The sequence below is a fragment of the Saccopteryx leptura genome, chromosome 6 (assembly GCF_036850995.1).
Source record: "Saccopteryx leptura isolate mSacLep1 chromosome 6, mSacLep1_pri_phased_curated, whole genome shotgun sequence".
In the NCBI taxonomy this organism is placed as follows: Eukaryota; Metazoa; Chordata; class Mammalia; order Chiroptera; family Emballonuridae; genus Saccopteryx; species Saccopteryx leptura.
The window spans coordinates 78,045,153-78,063,369 of record NC_089508.1 but is presented as its reverse complement, the minus strand read 5'-3'; the positions used below and the strand labels follow the sequence as shown (position 1 = coordinate 78,063,369).

At 41.0% G+C, this 18,217-nt stretch overlaps 1 protein-coding gene across 4 annotated transcripts in view; it reads left to right on the top strand.

The window, feature by feature from the left end:
• GANC (glucosidase alpha, neutral C) overlaps positions 1 to 17,471 on the top strand; it is an 84,147-nt gene extending 66,676 nt beyond the window's left edge. For all 4 annotated transcript variants that reach the window (XM_066343766.1, XM_066343765.1, XM_066343767.1 and 1 more), the window contains 5 exons: positions 4,620 to 4,694; positions 6,525 to 6,638; positions 7,863 to 7,975; positions 15,421 to 15,524; positions 16,523 to 17,471. In XM_066343766.1, the coding sequence (XP_066199863.1) occupies positions 4,620 to 4,694; positions 6,525 to 6,638; positions 7,863 to 7,975; positions 15,421 to 15,524; positions 16,523 to 16,632 (516 nt within the window). In that variant the 3' untranslated portion in view covers positions 16,633 to 17,471. The remainder of the gene's footprint in view (positions 1 to 4,619; positions 4,695 to 6,524; positions 6,639 to 7,862; positions 7,976 to 15,420; positions 15,525 to 16,522) is intronic.
• Positions 17,472 to 18,217: the final 746 nt, after the last annotated feature.

Sequence of the window (18,217 nt, the reverse complement as noted above, 5' to 3'; positions counted from 1 at the left end):
TTTTTATGCTTAGGTTGAATAAAATGATTTAATGTATATATATTTTTTATTTTTTTATTTTTCTTTTCCAAGGGAGAGGAGGGGAGATAGACTCCCACATGCGCCCTGACCGGGATTACCCGGCAACCCCCATCTGGGGCTGATACTCTGCCTATCTGTGGCCATGCTCGCAACCAAGCTATTTTTCGTGCCTCAAGCAGAGGCTCCGTGGAGCCTCAGCAGAGCCATTCTCAGCGCTGGGGGTCGAAGCACTTGAACCAATTGAGCCATGGCTGCAGGAGGGGTAAAGAGAGGGAGAGAGAGGGGAGGAGGGGGAAGGGTGGAGAAGCAGATGGTTGCTTCTCCTGTGTGCCCTGTCCGGAATTGAACCTGGAATTTCTACATGCCCAGCCAGCACTCTACCACTGATCCAACCGGCCAGGGCCTAATGTATATTCTTTTTATATTTACATTTTGTGTTGGTTTCTCGAGGCTGCTGTAACAAATTACCATAAACCCCGTGGCTTAAAATAACAAAAATTTATTCTCTCACTATAATGGTGGCTTAAGGCCAAAATCAAGGTGTCAGCAGGGCTGGTTCCTTCTGAGGCTCAGTGGGAGGGTCTATCGCATGTCTCTCTCCAGCTTTAGGTGGCTCCCCACATCCTTGGCGCTCCTTAGTTTGTGGCTGCATTACTTCAGGCCACACCTCCATCTTCACAGCGCCTTCTCTTCTAAGTGTCTGTGTCTCCTCTTCCTTCTCTCTCATAAAGATAATTGTGGTGACATTTAGGGCCCACCTCGATAATCCTGGATAATCCTAGATAATCTCATCTCAAGATCCTTACTGTAGTCAAATCTGTTATCACAGAGGGTAATTTCACTACTTCCAGGGATTAGGAAGTAACCAAGCTTTTCTCTAGAATGTTCATGAGTTATGGTCTTTGCCCTCTGTTTCTCCAGTAATTTGCAGTACTGAAGCTGAGGGCTCTTTACAAAGGTTCCCTTGCCAAGTAGAAACTTGAGAAAAATGTTAAATACAATAGCTAAATAAATTGTCCTTTCAGGCATTTCTGCTAAGAGTTGTTCAAATTGATTCTAACAAAGCAAAAGCTTTCATTAAGAGGAACAAGCTCTATCGCCCCCTAGTGGGTTTGCTAGGTGGGTCCTGGTTGGGGTGCATGCAGGAATCTGTCTCTCTGCCTTCCCTCCTCTCACTAAAATAAAATTAAAAAAAAAAAAAAAAAAGATAAAAGAGGAAAAAGCTCCCTTTCTGACTTAGCCATACAGTTTTATTAACGGCCTGCAATCATTGCAAGCACATTGTTGTGACTATGTAATATATTCCCTCTACACTATTTCCCAGAGCATTCTGTAATTGTTTCTCTTGCTTACATCTTCCAAAAGCCTGAGTGGAGAGCCAAGCCATTCTTTGCCAGATCTTTACCTCGCTGGTTATCTGGTACCACGTCACACTGTGCAAGGGAGTATCTAAGGTGCCTCACTGTCATTTTCCCCGTATTTCTGTATGGCCCATTCCCTCTCAAGTCTTCCCTCGAGTAGTTCCTTCTCAGTGAGGCCTTCTCTGATCACTTCTTTTTTTTTTTTTTTTTTTTTTTTTTTTATTTTTCCGAAGCTGGAAACGGGGAGAGACAGTCAGACAGACTCCCGCATGCGCCCGACTGGGATCCACCCGGCACGCCCACCAGGGGCGAGGCTCTGCCCACCAGGGGGCGATGCTCTGCCCCTCCGGGGCGTCGCTCTGAGACCAGAGCCACTCTGGCGCCTGGGGCAGAGGCCAAGGAGCCATCCCCAGCGCCCGGGCCATCTTTGCTCCAATGGAGCCTTGGCTGCAGGAGGGGAAGAGAGAGACAGAGAGGAAGGAGGGAGGGGGGTGGAGAAGCAAATGGGCACTTCTCTTATGTGCCCTGGCTGGGAATCGAACCCGGGTCCCCCGCACGCCAGGCTGACGCTCTACCGCTGAGCCAACCGGCCAGGGCCTCTGATCACTTCTTTAAGATTATAAACTACCCCACTGCCCCTTTCCAGCCTTCTTTCATCCTTTATTTTTCTCCACAGAACGGTGCCAATTTCTAACATTCTATATATTTGCTTAGATGTTTTGCTTATTATCTGTCTCTCCCATTAGAATGTTAGCTTTTTGAAGGCTGTTTTTATTTGTTTTTCATTCACAAAATTGTGTTATTTATTTATTGAGTGATCCCTAGTACAAGGCACTATTCCAAATAACAGCAGTGAACAATGTGCAAAAAAACCCTTTGTGGAATTTTTAATATAGTGCAGAGACAATGGATACAGTATTTAAAGAAACCCTGCAAATTAATAGTCAGTGCTCACCCTAGGTGTTCTTCTTCCAGTCAGACTAGATTTCAGGTTAGGAATTACTAATACTAACTAGGGAAATATGGAAGGATGATGAGACCACCTCTCTATATTTGAAATAGAAATACAAAGTTGAATTTTGTTTACTGTAGTAACTATGAGCTATGCTGCTCAGGCCCAGGCTCCCTTAGCAGAGCAGATGCTGGTCTTACAAGGGGTTTTTGGGAAGCTGGAAGTTTAGGAATGGGAGGCTTCGAAGGGTGCGAATGGGATGACGTCATCCACAGCATGGTCTTTTGGGTGAGGTTGGTTTTGATTGGTTGCTCTCAAAGGCCTGTCTTTTGGAGTTGGGCCCCTTTAAGCCAGTTTCCATGTCACCCAAAGACTGGTGACATGACCCCACTAATCTTTAAGCACCTCTTTGCTTTCTAGCCCCAGTAAGCTTTGTTTTCTTTTTATTGAATTTATCGGGGTGACATTGGTTCACAAATGTATACAGGTTTCAAGTGTATAACTAAGTGGTAATCAGCCTGGTCCCTATCGCCCACTAGTGGGCATTCCAGCTTTCATGGTAGGTGGTAGCAGAGCAACCAAAGTATAAATAAAAAGATAGATTTAACTATAGTAAGTTGTTTTATAAAGATTTATTCTGCCAAACTTAGCAAAAATCCGACATAAAGTACTTGGTAAGTAATTATTATATGCTTTAACTTATTTTAACTCTGCTTTATAAATTTTATAAAGTAAAGTTACTTCCCTACTTTATAAATCACCATTACTGTGGAACTGGTGGGTGGTTAGAAAATTTTACTACTAACAGAGATACAAAAGTGGGCGGTAGGTATAAAAAGGTTGACTACCCCTGGTATAACTCAACAAAACATCATCTGTACACTGCATCATGTGCCCATTTGAAAGCTGATTTTTATCTCTTATGTTCACTGCTATATCCCCAGCATCTAGGTGGGTACTTGGCACATAGTAGGCCTTCAGTAAATACTGGGTGAGGAGCTTGGTGACTGAGTTTTAGGTCTGGTCTAAATGGCATTTTGTACTGGTTATACCCTTTCTAGGTTGGAGATCTTTATATATGACACCAGAGCACATACCCTATACCTCTCATTCTAAATAGTTATTGAAACGGTAGGCAGGTAATCCCAAAATCTTCCTTGAGTCAGTTTTCTTTACCTTTCACTCCTACCAGCTCTTTATCTAAAGCTACTGGAATTCATCAAAGAAAGACATTACACAAAAAGAAACCTAAGACAACAGCCCTCATAAATACAGACACAGAAATACTTCCTATAACATTAGCAAATTGAATCCAGCCAATGATAGTATATCATGATGAGGTGAGGTTGATCCTATTGAATTAAGGATTGACTGTAGCTAACCAAGGTTGAGTCACAGCTCTCTCACATTCACAGCAGGACAGTGACAGATGCAACAGCCCAGAAATATTCAGGATGTGGTGAATAAATTCATCCAGGAGGTGAATTTATGAAACAGACTCTGTGGCTGCCAGAAATTATACTGGACTAGAAGAGAGAAAAAGAGATTTTTATTTTTGCACTGCTTCTGATGGTATCTTAAAGATTTATTTCATCAAATGGCTTTGTAGGACCTTTTTGGTACTTTGGCAACTAAACCCCCATGACAGGAACCCCAGATAAGAGTTTGAACCTCGTCCCTGTATTATACTCTGTAAAAAAAAAAAAAAAATCCTATAGTAGTAATTCAAGTGTCCATTTGTTTTTCTCCAAGATCTGTTTCCTTCTTTGATACTTTCCTTTTCTCCTGCCTCTTCTGTAATTAATTTGCTTGCAATGTGCTTTCTTTTGTTGTTTCTGTCTCTTGTTCATCTTTTTTCTTTTCTTTCTTTCTTTCCTTTTTTTTTTTTTTTTTTTTTACTATTAGACACATTAAGTTCTTATAAACCAACCAACTGGACTGTAAAATCCATGAGGTCAGGAACTGTGTCTTTTTGTTCACTTGCGTATACCTAGCAGTGCCAGGTACATGATAGGTTGTTTAATAGTTCTTAGATAGATGGATGGATGGATGGACAAATGAGTGGGTTTCAGTCAAATTAGTCAATCACAGTAGTAGGTTAGTCCTTTGGGATCTCCTTAAAGATATGTATCTTCCTAACTTCTACTCAAGACTCTTTTTTTAATTATACATACTTTAGCTTCCTGGTTATTTGAAATCAAGATAAATGAATGTTTTACTGAATAATAATATTGTGAGCAGAGTTGTTCATATGCTCTTTTTCATTGGGATCTGTTCCTTTTCAGGTCTGGTATGACTCTAAGACATTTACTGCTTGGGAAGGAGCATGTACTATGAAGATCCCAGTAGCCTTGGACACTGTGAGTTGTTTTCAGACTGTTATCTTTACCGATTGTGCTGTATTAGTCTGCTCAGACTGTCATAACACAGTACCATAGGCTGGTTGGCTTAAACAACAGAAATTTATTTTCTCATAGTTCTGGAGGCTCTATGTACTAGATCAGGGGTCCCCAAACTACGGCCCCCTGAGGCCATTTATCCGGCCCCCGCCGCACTTCCGGAAGGGGCACGTCTTTCATTGGTGGTCAGTGAGAGGAGCACATTGACCATCTCATTAGCCAAAAGCAGGCCCATAGTTCCCATTGAAATACTGGTCAGTTTGTTGATTTAAATTTACTTGTTCTTCATTTTAAATATTGTATTTGTTCCCGTTTTGTTTTTTTTACTTTAAAATAAGATATGTGCAGTGTGCATAGGGATTTGTTCATAGTTTTTTTTATAGTCCGGCCCTCCAATGGTCTGAGGGACAGTGAACTGGCCCCCTGTGTAAAAAGTTTGGGACCTGGAAACACTGAGGTTGCCGGTTCAAAACCCTGGCTTGCCTGGTCAAGGCACATATGGGAGTTGATGCTTCCTGCTCCTCCCCCTTCTCTCTCTCTCTCTCTCTCTTTCCCCCCCTAAAATGAATAAATAAATAAATTAATTAATTAAAAAAAAAGTTTGGGGACCCCTGTACTAGATTATGGTGCCAACCAATTAAGTTCCTGGTGAGGACTCTGTTCCTGGCATGTAGACAGCTGCTTTTTTGCTGTGTCTTCCTCACATGACAGAGGGAGAGAGTGAGGTATAGGACAAGGTGCCACTCTTATGACCTCACTTAATTACTTCTGTAAAGGCCCTATCTCCAAATACAGTAACATTGAAGGATGGGACTTCATATGAATTTGGGGTGGGGGGACAACACACAAAAATTCAGTCTATAACATTTGCCTACATAGAAAGAATCAAAGTGGCCTTGGCCAGGTTGCTCCAGTGGATAGAGCATTATCTGGGTGTGCTGAGGTCGTGGGTTTGATCTCCAGGTAGGGCACATACGAAAAGCAATCTATGAGTGCACAACTAAATGAACAACTAAGTAGAGCAATGAGTTGATGCTTCCTCTCTCCCTTCTTACTGCCAACTGCGAGTCAAGCAGAGGGTGGACATCTTAACTACTCCAGCCTTACTCCCAGCATCATTTATATTCTTGTACTCATCTCCTGGCTTGTACTGCACTCAGAGCAAAGTACAATCAGTCGTGTGGTCCAGGGAGCTTTCTTTCAGAGGACTGTACTGGAAGAGAGGAAACCTACAGGGCGTTCCCTGCTGGGAATGCCATTCCAGAAGCCCATAGGTTTGTGTTCTGCCTACAACCCCATTGTTAGAGTCACTTAAAATGCCCTTGGTGGCTTCTATCACAGGAGTTTCACAAATACCCTCAGAACTGAGTCAATTCATCCTGATGATGCAGGGAATCAGGGAGCAAGGTGGTATAGGTTTCAGTGAATAAGAACAAAAGTCATCTTCCCCAAACAAAGAAACTACCATCTTTTATATACACACATACCCATATACATCTGGGCCAGCTCGCACAGACAGACAAATTCACAGGCCCTAGAATAAGTATGTTTATAGGATATGGAGAACAGGTAATAAATTGTCAAAGGGTGAGAAGTTTTTTTAAGTGTTGGAACTCTTTTTCCTTTTAATACCAGGGCCCCATATCTGCCATCTTTGTGCTCACAAATTTATATTGCTTTGAGTCTATACTTGTGAAGAATGTGAATCTTGTACAATGAAACATTTTTAAATTCTACTTTGAAATTGCCTTGTATGAATACTCCTTTCCTGAGAGTGTTGCTCTGTTACAGATCCCAGTGTTTCAACGAGGTGGAAGTATAGTGCCAGTAAAGACAATTATAGGAAAATCCACAGGCTGGATGACCGATTCCCCATACGGACTCCGGGTGGCTCTAAGCACTAAGGTATTCGGAAAGGGTTACCTTTACACATCTTGTTTGTTACCACTCTGTCTCTTCAGAGTGTGTGACACTATGTAAAAGTTGTGACCCCCATTTATGGGTTAGGTGCTTCAGATGTTTATCTAGAATCAAAGTTTTGGACCATTGCCTAGCTTATCTGTCTTGCCTGGAATTGTTCTTAAAGGAGCTCTGAGAACTAGAAATGACAGAAATCTCCTCTGGGGGCACTGTGACCCTTGGTGCTTTGCAACTTGGCATTGATTCCTGCTGGACTGAAAGGTCATCAGGGCCTGGGCAGCCTGCCACAGGGATCAGCCCTGAAATTCGGTCTCCTGTATAAGGGTATCTGAATTGCTGCAACATTTCAGGGACGCCACCCCCCACACAATGACTTCTGTTCTCATCAGATGGCCCAAACAACGAAAATCTCCTTGGGTAAAGCCTGGAGATTCTGGAATTGATCTGTCCTTTTGAGCCAACTGAGGCCTATAGCATATTCCTTCCTATCCATTTGCCCAAATACAGTACCAAACACAAATTCTTACTCATGCAAATATTATAAAATAATTAAGCTTTCTTTTTCTTACATTCTTCTTTTCCATCTCTTTCACTTAGGCATGTTATTTGGGGGGGGGGGGGGGGGGGCGGGGACGGGTATGCAGCTCAGGCGCATAAGAGACCACAGAATAAAATACAAGAGACTCAAGATCCATAGCACATCAAGCATTGTCAATAACAGTAATCTGCTATATGGCGTGCTATGACACTGTGTGACATGCAAAAGGGGTCCTACTAAAAAGAGTAGTACCTAGATACCATTCTCTACATGAAGAGTCTTCTGGAAATAACTGACCTCATTCGTTATATACTAATCTTTTTTTAAACTTCAGTTTCATTCCATGAACTTTCATGACCTGTTGTCACATTATAGGATTTTCAGGGAAGCCACCCATGCCACTGACCATGCTTCACAGTTTAAATTTCTTTCAACAAGGCCCAGCTCCTTGTGCCCCTCTTACTTATATTATTTATTATTTATTTATATTATTTCATTAATGGGTATTATATATATTTGTATCTCTACTTTATACAGCTTAAATATTAAACTTTTGTTCAACATATTTTTTCACAAAATTTTAAATCTATGTATTACTTCCCTTTAAGAGTGGCATCTTTCCCTTGAAAGATATTATATAACCACATTCTCCGTCTGTGATTACTCCCCAGGGTTCTGCGGTGGGTGAGTTGTATCTCGATGATGGCCATTCGTTCCAATACCTCCACCAGAAGCAATTCTTACACAGGAAATTTTGTTTCTGTGCGGGTGTTTTGAGCAACAGGTAATGACCGCTAAAAATCAGTGTGTTTTCTAAAGTAAATTATGCTACCCTTTTGCTATCCTAAAATACACAGTTGATATTTTAAGGAACAATTTAAGAAAGTTAATGATAAAGGCCATTTGTAGAATGTTTTTCCTTTTTTCCCCCCAGCTTTATTCAGGTATAATTGACAAATAAAATTGTAATATATTTAAAGTGTATAATGTGATGTATGATATATGTCTACATTGTGAAAGGATCCCACTGTGGATTTAATACATCCATCACCTCATATATTTACATTATTTTTTGATGAGAAGACTTAAGTTCTACTCCCTTAGCAAATTTAAGTTATATTATACAGTATTATCAACTCTATTCACCATGTTATACACTAGATCAGAGGTCGGGAAACTTTTTGGCTGAGAGAGCCATGAACGCCACATATTTTAAAATGTAATTCTGTGAGAGCCATACGACGACCCATGTACCTTATGCATTATCCAATAAAAATTTGGTGTAGTCCCAGAGGACAGCTGTGATTGGCTCCAGCCACTCGCAACCATGAACATGAGCGGTAGGAAACGAATGGATTGTAATACATGAGAATGTTTTATATTTTTAATGTTATTTCTTTTTATTAAAGATTTATCTGTGAGCCAGATGCAGCCATCAAAAGAGCCACATCTCCCTGGCCGGTTGGCTCAGTGGTGGAGCGTCGGCCTGGTGTGCAAGGGGTCCCGGGTTCGATTCCCGGTCAGGGCACACAGGAGAAGCACCCATCTGCTTCTCCACCCCTCCCCCTCTCCTTCCTCTCTGTCTCTCTTCCCCTCCCGCAACCAAGGCTCCATTGGAGCAGGGATGGCCCGGGCTCTGGGGATGGCTCCTTGGCCTCTGCCCCAGGCGCTGGAGTGGCTCTGGTCGCAACAGAGCGACGCCCCAGAGGGGCAGAGCATCACCCCCTGGTGGGCAGAGTGTCGCCCCCTGGTGGGCATGCTGGGTGGATCCCGGTCGGGCGCATGCGGGAGTCTGTCTGACTGTCTCTGCCCATTTCCAGCTTCGGAAAAATACAAAAAAAAAAAAAAGAGCCACATCTGGCTCGCAAGCCATAGGTTCCCGACCCCTGCATTAATCCTCAGAACTTATTCATGTTAGAACGGAAAGTTTGTACATGTTTACCAGCCTCTCCCTATTTCCCCCACGGCCTGTCCCCCAGCACCCTCCATTCTACTCTCTGTTTCTATAAGTTTGACTTAAAAAAAAAAAGGATTCTACATCTAAATGATCTAAATGATACCATGTAGTATTTATCTTTCTCTGGCTTATTTCACTTAGCATAGTGTCCTCCAGGTTTATCCATGTTGTCACAAATGGCAGGATATCCATCTTTTTTAAGGCTGAAAAATACATTTCATTATGTTCTATATCACATCTTTAGCTGTTCATTCCTGACAATTAGATTGTTTCCATACCTTGGCTATTGTGAATAATGCTGAGTGAACATGGAGGTACAGATATCTCTTCAAGATAGTTATTTTATTTCCTTCAGATATATACCCAGAAGTGGGACTGCTAGTTCATATGGTAGTTCTATTCTTAATATTTTGAGAAACATTGATGCTATTTTCCATAGTGGTTATACCAATTTACATTCTCAGCAACAATGTAGGTTTTCTTTTCTTCACCTTTCCACCAGCATTCTTCTTTTTGATAATTTAGACACACTCACAGGTGTGAGGTGATTTCTCATTATGATTTTGATTTGCATTTCCCTGGTGACTAATGATGTGTGAGCACCTTTTCATGTACCTATGGGCCATTCATATGTCTTCTTTGGAAAAATGCCTATTTAAGTCCTTTGCCAATTTTTAATTGAGCTATTTTGTTTTTTGCTATTGAATTATATGAGTTTCTACTATATTTTGAATGTTAATTATATATTTGGACATACCCGTATTGGATCTGTGGTTTACAAATATTTTCTCCCATTCCATATGTTGCCTTTTCATTTTGTTGATGGTTTTCTTTGCTATGCAGAGCTTTTTAGTTTGATGAGGTCCCACTTGTTCATTTTTGCTTTTGCTGCCTTTGCTTTTTGTGTCAAGTCCAAAAAAATCACCACCAAGACCAATGTTAAGGAGCTTACTCCTCATATTTTCTTCTAGGAGTTTCATGGTTTCAGGTCTGACATTCAAATATTTACCCATTTTGAGTTGATTTTTATGTATGGTATAAGAGTCCATTTTATTTTTTCTTTCTTTGTTTCTTTGTTTCTTTCTTTCTTTGTTTGTTTCTTTCTTTCTTTCTTAACTTTTTTTATTTTTTCGAAGTTAGAAGCAGGGAGGCAGTCAGACAGACTCCCACATGCACCCGACCAGGATCCACCCGGTATGCCCACCAGGGGGTGATTCTCTGCCCATCTGGGGCATTGCTCCATTATAGCTGGAGCCATTCTAGCGCCTGAAGCAGAGGCCGTGGAGCCTTCCTCAGCACCCAAGCAAACTTTTACTCCAATGGAGTCTTGGCTGCAGGAGGGGAAGAGAGAGAGAGATAAGAAGGAGAGGGGTAAGGGTGGAGAAGCAGATGGGCACCTCTCCTGTGTGCCCTGACTGGTAATCGAACCCATGACTTCCACACGCTGGGCCAACGCTCTACCGCTGAGCCAACCAGCCAGGGCCTTTTCCTTCCTTCCTTCCTTCTTTCCTTCCTTCCTTCCTTCCTTCCTTCCTTCCTCCCTCCCTCCCTCCCTCCCTCCCTCCCTTTCTTCCTCCCTTTCCCGCCTTCCTTCCCTCCTTCCTTCCCTCCTTCTTTCCCTCCTTCCTTCCCTCCTTCCTCCTTTCCTTTCCTTCCTTCCTTCCTTTCTTTCTTTTCTTCTTTCTTTCTTTCTTTCTTTCTTTCTTTTTCTTTCTTTCTTTCTTTCTTTCCTTCTTTCTCTCTTTTTACTTTCTTTCTTCTTACTTTCTTTAAACATGTGGGTATTCAGCTTTCCCAAAACTATTGATTGAAGAGACTATCTATCCTTTCCCCATTTTATATTTCTGGGGTTTTTATTCTGTTCCACTGATTGATGTGTGTTTTTATGACAATACCTTACTGTTTTGATTACTATAGTTTTGTAATATAGTTTGAAATCAGGCACTGTAATGCCTCCAACTTTGTTCTTTCTCAAAACTACTTTGGCTATTTGGGGTCTTCTGTAGTCCCATGTGAATTTTAAGATTGTTCTTTTAATTGCTATGGAAAATGCCATTGGAATTTTGATAGGGATTACATTGAATCTGTAGATTGCCTTGAATAGTACAGAGATTTTAACAATATTAATTCTTCCAACCATGAACACAGAATATCTTTTTACTTGTTTGAATCTTCTTCAATTTCTTTCATCAGTGTCTTAGAGTTTTCAGTGTACAGAATTTTCACCTTCATGAGTAAATTTATTCCTGACTATTTTTTGATGTTATTAATACATGAGATTGTTTTCTTAATTTTTCTTTCCAACAGCTGATTGTTAATTTAGAGAAACACACTGATTTTTGTATATTGATTTTGTATCCTTTAACTTTACTGAATTTGTTTATTCTAACAGGTTTTTTTATGGACTCTTTAGGGTTTTTTCATTCTTTCTTTCACTTAAGTGAGAGGCAGGGAGGCAGAGAGATAGACTCCTGCATGCGCTCCAACTGGTATCCACCTGGCAGTTCCCGTCTGGGGCTGATGCTCTGCCCATCTGGGGCTGCTGCTCTATTGCTCAGCATCTGGGCTATTTTAGCACCTCTGGTGAGGGAGCCCATCCTCAGCTCTGAGGGCCAACTTGCTTGAACCAATTGAGCCATGGCTGCATGAGGGGTTTGGAGAGAGAGAGAGAGAGAGAGAGAAAAGAGAGAAGGAAAGAAAAAGAGGGGGGAGCGGAGGGGGAAGGGTGGAGAAGCAGATGGTCACTTCTCCTGTGTGCCCTGACCAGGAATTGAACCCAGGACTTCCACACGCCATGCCAACACTCTACCGTTGAGCTAAAAGGCCAGAGCCTTTAGGGTTTTCTACATATAGCACCATATCATCTCCAAATAGACACAGTTTCATTTTTTCATTTCTGATTTGGATGCCTTTTCTTTCTTTTCTTTCTTTATTCCCTAATTGCTTTGGCTAGGCTGTTCAGTACTATATTGAATAAAAGTAGTGAGATTTAGGTCTCCTTGTCACTTTTAAATATGATGTTAGCTGTGGGCTTGTCATATGTGCCTTTATTATGTTGAGATATGTTGCTTCTATATTCAGTTTCTTGAGAGTTTTTACCATGAAAGGATGTTGAATTTTGTCAAAAACTTTTTCTGCATCATGTGGTTTTTAAAATTAAATGTATTGGAGTAACATTAGTTAATAATAATATATAAATTTCAGGTATACAAGATCATATGATTTTAATCCTTCCCTTTGTTAATATTGTGTATCACATTTATTGAGTTGTTACGTTGAACCATCTTTGCATCGCAGGGGTAAATCCCACTTGATCGTGGTGTATAATCCTTTAAATGAACTGTTAAATTCAGTTTGCTCGTATTTTTACATCTGTATTCATTAAGGATGATGGCCTGTAATTTTCTTTCCTTGTAATGTCCTTGCTGGCTCTGGTATCAGAATGCTGGTCCTGCAAAATGAGTTTGGAGGTGTCCCCTCCTCTTATATCTTTTTGGTAAGAGTTTGAAAAGGATTTGTATTAATATTTAAGGTTTGGTAAAATTCACAAGTGAAGCCATCTTGTCCTAGAGTTCTCTTTGCTGGGAAGTTTTTAATTAGTGATTTAATCTCCTTACTAGTGTTTGGTCTATTCAGGCTTTCTATTTCTTCATGATTCAGAACAGGTAGGTTGTGTATTTCTAAGAATTTACTCACTTTTCCTAGTTCATCCAATTTGTTGGCTTAATTGTTTTTTGTAGTTTCTTATAATCCTTAATATTTCTATGATATAAAATGTAATGTCTCCTCTCTCATTCTGATGTTATTTGAGCCCTCTCTTTTTTTTTCTCCCCGTTGGTGTGTCTAGTTCAAGGTTTTTCTATTTTATTTATCTTTTTAAAAAACCAGCTTTCAGTTTCATCAATCTTTTCTATTGTCTTTTAAGTCTTTATTTCATTTACTTCTGCCCTGACTTATATTATTTCCTTTCTCCTACTAACTTTAGGCTTAATTCTTTTTCTAGTTCCTTGAGGTGTAAAGTTTGGTTGGTTATTTGAGATATTTCTTTTTTCTTAGTACAGTATAGGCATTTATTGCTTTAAACTTCCCTGTTAGAACTGTTTTGCTGCATCCCATAAATTTTGATATATTGTGTTTTTACTTTCACTTGTCCCAAGATATTTTATTTTCCCTTTGATTTCTTCTTTGATCCATTGGTTGTTCAGGGCATGTTATTTAATCTCCACATATTTGTGAATTTTCCAGTTTTCTTCTCATAATTGATTTCTGCTGTCATACAATTATGGTCAGAAAAGATGCTTGATATAACTTTAGTCTTCTTAAATTTGCTAAGACTTGTTTTCTGGCCTAACATATGATCTGTCTAGGAGAATGTTCCATGTGTGCTTGAGAAGAGTGTGCATTCTGCTGCTGTTGAATGGAATGTTTTTTATCTACCTGTTAGGTCTATCTGGTCTAACATTTAGTTTAAGTCCAATGTTTCCTTATTGATTTTTCTGTCTATATGGTCTAGTCACTGTTGAAAGGGGGGTATTGAAGTCCCCTACTTTTATTGTACCGCTGTTTCTCCCTTCAGCCCTGTTAATATTTTATATTTTTAGTTGCTCTGATATTGAGTGCATAAATATTTACAAATGTTATATCCTTTTAATGAATTCACTCCTTTATTATTATATGATGATCTTTATGGTCTCTTGTACAACCTTTGGCATAAAGTCTGTTTTGTTTGATATAAATATAGCTACCCCTGCTGTCTTTTAGTTTTTATTTGTATAAATATCTTTCTCCATTTCTTCACTTTCACTCTGTATGTCTTTAAATCTGATGTAAGTCACTTAAAGGCAGCATATAGCTGGGCCTTGTTTTTTCTTTTTCCTTTTTTTCTAAACCATTCAGCAACTTTCTCTCTTTTAATTGAGGAATTTAATCCAAATACATTTAAAATAATTATTGATAGGTATAGACTTACTATTACCACTTTGTTAATTGTTTTATAAATTCTTTGTTCCTGGGCCCTGGCCGGTTGGCTCAGCGGTAGAGCGTCGGCCTAGCGTGCGGAGGACCCAGGTTCGATTCCCGGCCAGGGCACACAGGAGAAGCGCCCATTTGCTTCTCCACCCCTCCGCCGCGCTTTCCTCTCTGTCTCTCTCTTCCCCTCCCGCAGCCAAGGCTCCATTGGAGCAAAGATGGCCCGGGCGCTGGGGATGGCTCTGTGGCTTCTGCCTCAGGTGCTAGAGTGGCTCTGGTCGCAACATGGCGACACCCAGGATGGGCAGAACAACGCCTCCTGGTGGGCAGAGCATCGCCCCTGGTAGGCGTGCCGGGTGGATCCTGGTCGGGCGCATGCGGGAGTCTGTCTGACTGTCTCTCCCTGTTTCCAGCTTCAGAAAAATGAAAAAAAAAAAAAAAAATGAAAAAAAAATTCTTTGTTCCTTTCTTCCCCTCTTTTTCTTTTCCTTTATAATTTGATGATTTTTATGAAGTGGTATACTTTGATTCATTTCTCTCTTATTGTAGGTTTTGGATTTTTGGTTACTATGAGTCTTACATAAAATGTCTTTTAGTTATAACAGTCCATTTTAAGCTGATAACTTTATTTTGAACATATATAAAAGCTCTAAATTTTTACACTCTCCTCCCACAGTTTATGTTCTTAATGTCATAATTGATATCTCTTAATAATGTGTATTCATTAACAAATTGTTATAGTTATAATTACTTAAATACTTTTGTCTTTTAATCTTTATGCAGGAGTCATAAATGACTACCCACAGCCATTTGACAATGTAATTATAGTGTATCTTGGTCTGGAGTCTCCTGGAGTATTTTTTGTTTTCAATCATTCTATGAACCTCTCTTCCTTATGGTTTTCATCTTTCTTTCCTTCCCTCTCTAAAAAATTTTTAAAAAGAATTAAATTTAAGTTCTCATTAGTTCCATTTATTCATCCATTCAACCATTCATTAAGTATCTGATTTACAATTTGATTGCCATGTCCAAATCACATCTGTAACTTCAGTGTCCTTAGGTGATTTCTCTCTAAATGACTTGTTAAAAAATAGAGATTGGTCTGGCTACTGTTACTTAGCCCTCAGCACATAGAATCCTCTGTTTCTATCTCTTGACCCTAGTAAATATAACTCTATGGTTAAGGCTTCCATAGGAAAAGAAAGGAGGGGAACTAACAAGGCTGGGGATGTTGGACCTGGCAACCAGTGCAAACCCCTCTTTCTCTCCTTTTTCTAATGCCATTTATATATATTTCTTTTCAGTTGTGCTGATGAGAGGGGTCATTATCCCAGCAACTGTGTGGTGGAGCAGATCTTTGTCCTAGGCCTCAAGAAACAGCCATCTTCTGTGAGCACCCACTCATCTGGTGAGGAAACAGGCCACTTATTTTCGTAAATACAGAATTATCTGAGGTGAAGAGATGATTAGCCCTGAAACTGACATAATGTCCTTAGCCAAGTGGACTCTACACACTTTCTGGTAGAGAATATACTAGTACCTAGAGGAGCAAGGCCATCCTGCTTCTCGTCATAAACTGGTCTTCCTGCTCTGCTCACTGTAAGCTGTTAATATTTTTCTGAGGGAAATTAATTTGGGCTTGAAGTAATATTGTGGCTTCTCTATTTTTTTTTTAAACTGTAGCTATCTGAAGCCCTACTTATATTTATGGAGTTTCTTAAAGGGCATAGGATGAGATATATTCTTTCTAACCTACTGAATTTCTTGGACAAATCACTTTGTTCCTTACTATTTATTTTCAAACAATCTTTCATTCAAAACAATGAAGCATTTCATGTTTAAAAAATCCATGGAGGCTCTGGCCGGTTGGCTCAGCGGTAGAGCGTCGGCCTGGCGTGCGGGGGACCTGGGTTCGATTCCCGGCCAGGGCACATAGGAGAAGCGCCCATTTGCTTCTCCACCCCCCCCTCCTTCCTCTCTGTCTCTCTCTTCCCCTCCCGCAGCCAAGGCTCCATTGGAGCAAAGATGGCCCGGGCGCTGGGGATGGCTCCTTGGCCTCTACCCCAGGTGCTAGAGTGGCTCTGGTCATGGCAGAGTGACGCCCCGGAGGGGCAGAGCATCGCCCCCTGGTGGGCAGAGCGTCGCCCCTGGTGGGCGTGCCGGGTGGATCCCGGTCGGGTGCATGCGGGAGTCTGTCTGACTGTCTCTCCCCGTTTCCAGCTTCAGCAAAATACAAAAAAAAAAAAAAAAAAATTCCATGGAAGTCCATGGGTGAAAGTGGTGGGTAAAATTCTCCTAAGTAGGGTATAAGGTTTTGTGACAGACTCAGAAACTTTTTAGATACAAAGAAAAGAATTTTCTCTCCTAGATATTCATCATTTTCCCTTCTATTGCCTTGATATCTAGATGGTAAAGATCAGCCTGTGGCTTTCATATATTGTGCCCAAATGTCCACCCTGAGCCTGGAGAAGCTGTCATTGAGCATTGGCAATGACTGGGAGGTCCACATTAAATGATAGAGACGTGCATCTGGTGACAAGTGCAGGGAGAAGCCTGCACCCTTCGGCCTTTCCTTTTGCCTTTTTTTAAGATTTGTGCTGCATGCTAATTGACTTCTCTGGCTTAAAATAATCTTTCATTAGTCATCAGTTTGCTAATGAACAATAGATATCAGATTTTACATTTGAAGCTGCATTAGCAATACTCCTTATGTCAAATGCCACCTCTTCTCCTAGATGCAGGGAGCCCTGAGACATATATAGAGTTCATGCATCTTCCATTGCTTCTCAGGCCATGGCCCTATGGGAAGCACTGTGGCCCAGTGAGTAGCTTCTCTCTGAGCATGGCAGGATGGATTTGCTTCATGTGAGATGTGGGCCAAGCTCACCCAGTGTGGCCCAATTGTGGAAGCTTGTCTCTGGCCAGGCAGCAGAGTCACTCTGGCTATAGCAGCTGAGTTGCTCGAGGCCTATCTCCAGTGGACAGCAGCCTTCAGTGCCCCCCACAGTTATCTTTCACCCTGTACACATGAGCAGAACAACCCTTTTCTGTTTGTACTACATATGCTACAGCAAAAGGAAAGTGTTCCCTAGAGACTTAACTCAGAAGTACAGAGGGTTCTTTTCCCTGTCATGCTTTTGGGCTCCAAAGTTCCAGATTAATCTTTTAAAAGTCTAATTTCTTTATCTTAGTTGTTTTTATTAAATACAGTCTACTAAGCAAAGAATATTTGTAACATGAATAAGCTATAATAATAATAATAAAATGCCCATGTCTCCACCACTGAACTTCAGAAATAGAACACATGGGTAAGGCAAATGAGGCATTTGCCTTGGACACAGAAGGAAGGAAGGAAGGAAGGGAAGGGAAGGGAAGGAAAGGAAAGGAGAGGAGAGGAAAGGAAAGGAAAGGAAAGGAAAGGAAAGGAAAGGAAAGGAAAGGAAAGGAAAGGAAGGAAGGAAGGAAGGAAGGAAGGAAGGAAGGAAGGAAGGAAGGAAGGAAGGAAAGGAGGGAGGGAGGGAGGGAGGGAGGGAGGGAGGGAGGGAGGGAAGAGAGAAAGGAAGAGAGAAGGAAGGAAGGAAGGAAGAAAGAAAGAAAGAAAGAAAGAAAGAAAGAAAGAAAGAAAGAAAGAAAGAAAGAAAGAAAAGAAAAGAAAAGAAAAGAAAAGAAAAGGAAAGAAAAGAAAAGAAAAGAAAAGAAAAGGAAAGAAAGATGGAGGGAGGGAAGGGAGAGAGGGAGGGAGGGAGGAAGGAAGAGGGAAAACATAGTAATCAAAATAAAAATCACATTTGTTACTGAGTTCTCCTTTTGCCTCTGGCTCCAGTACAGCTTGGTGTGGGATAGAATGTCACTGCATACCATTCTTCAGGATGCTCCCTGCTCTGAGGATTCCAGTGACTTCCTGCTGCCTATAGCGGCATCTGTTGGGCAGCCACATGTCCTCAGCACTCCTCAACACGCACATTTTCTTATCAGGCTTCCTCCACTTAGCAGTTTGCCACCTCTATGCCTTCTGTTCCCTGGGCCCCGATCTCCACCCCCTTCACTCTGCCTATGCACAGCTTACCATCTGTCCGGGCCCAACTCAAATCCTATTTTTCC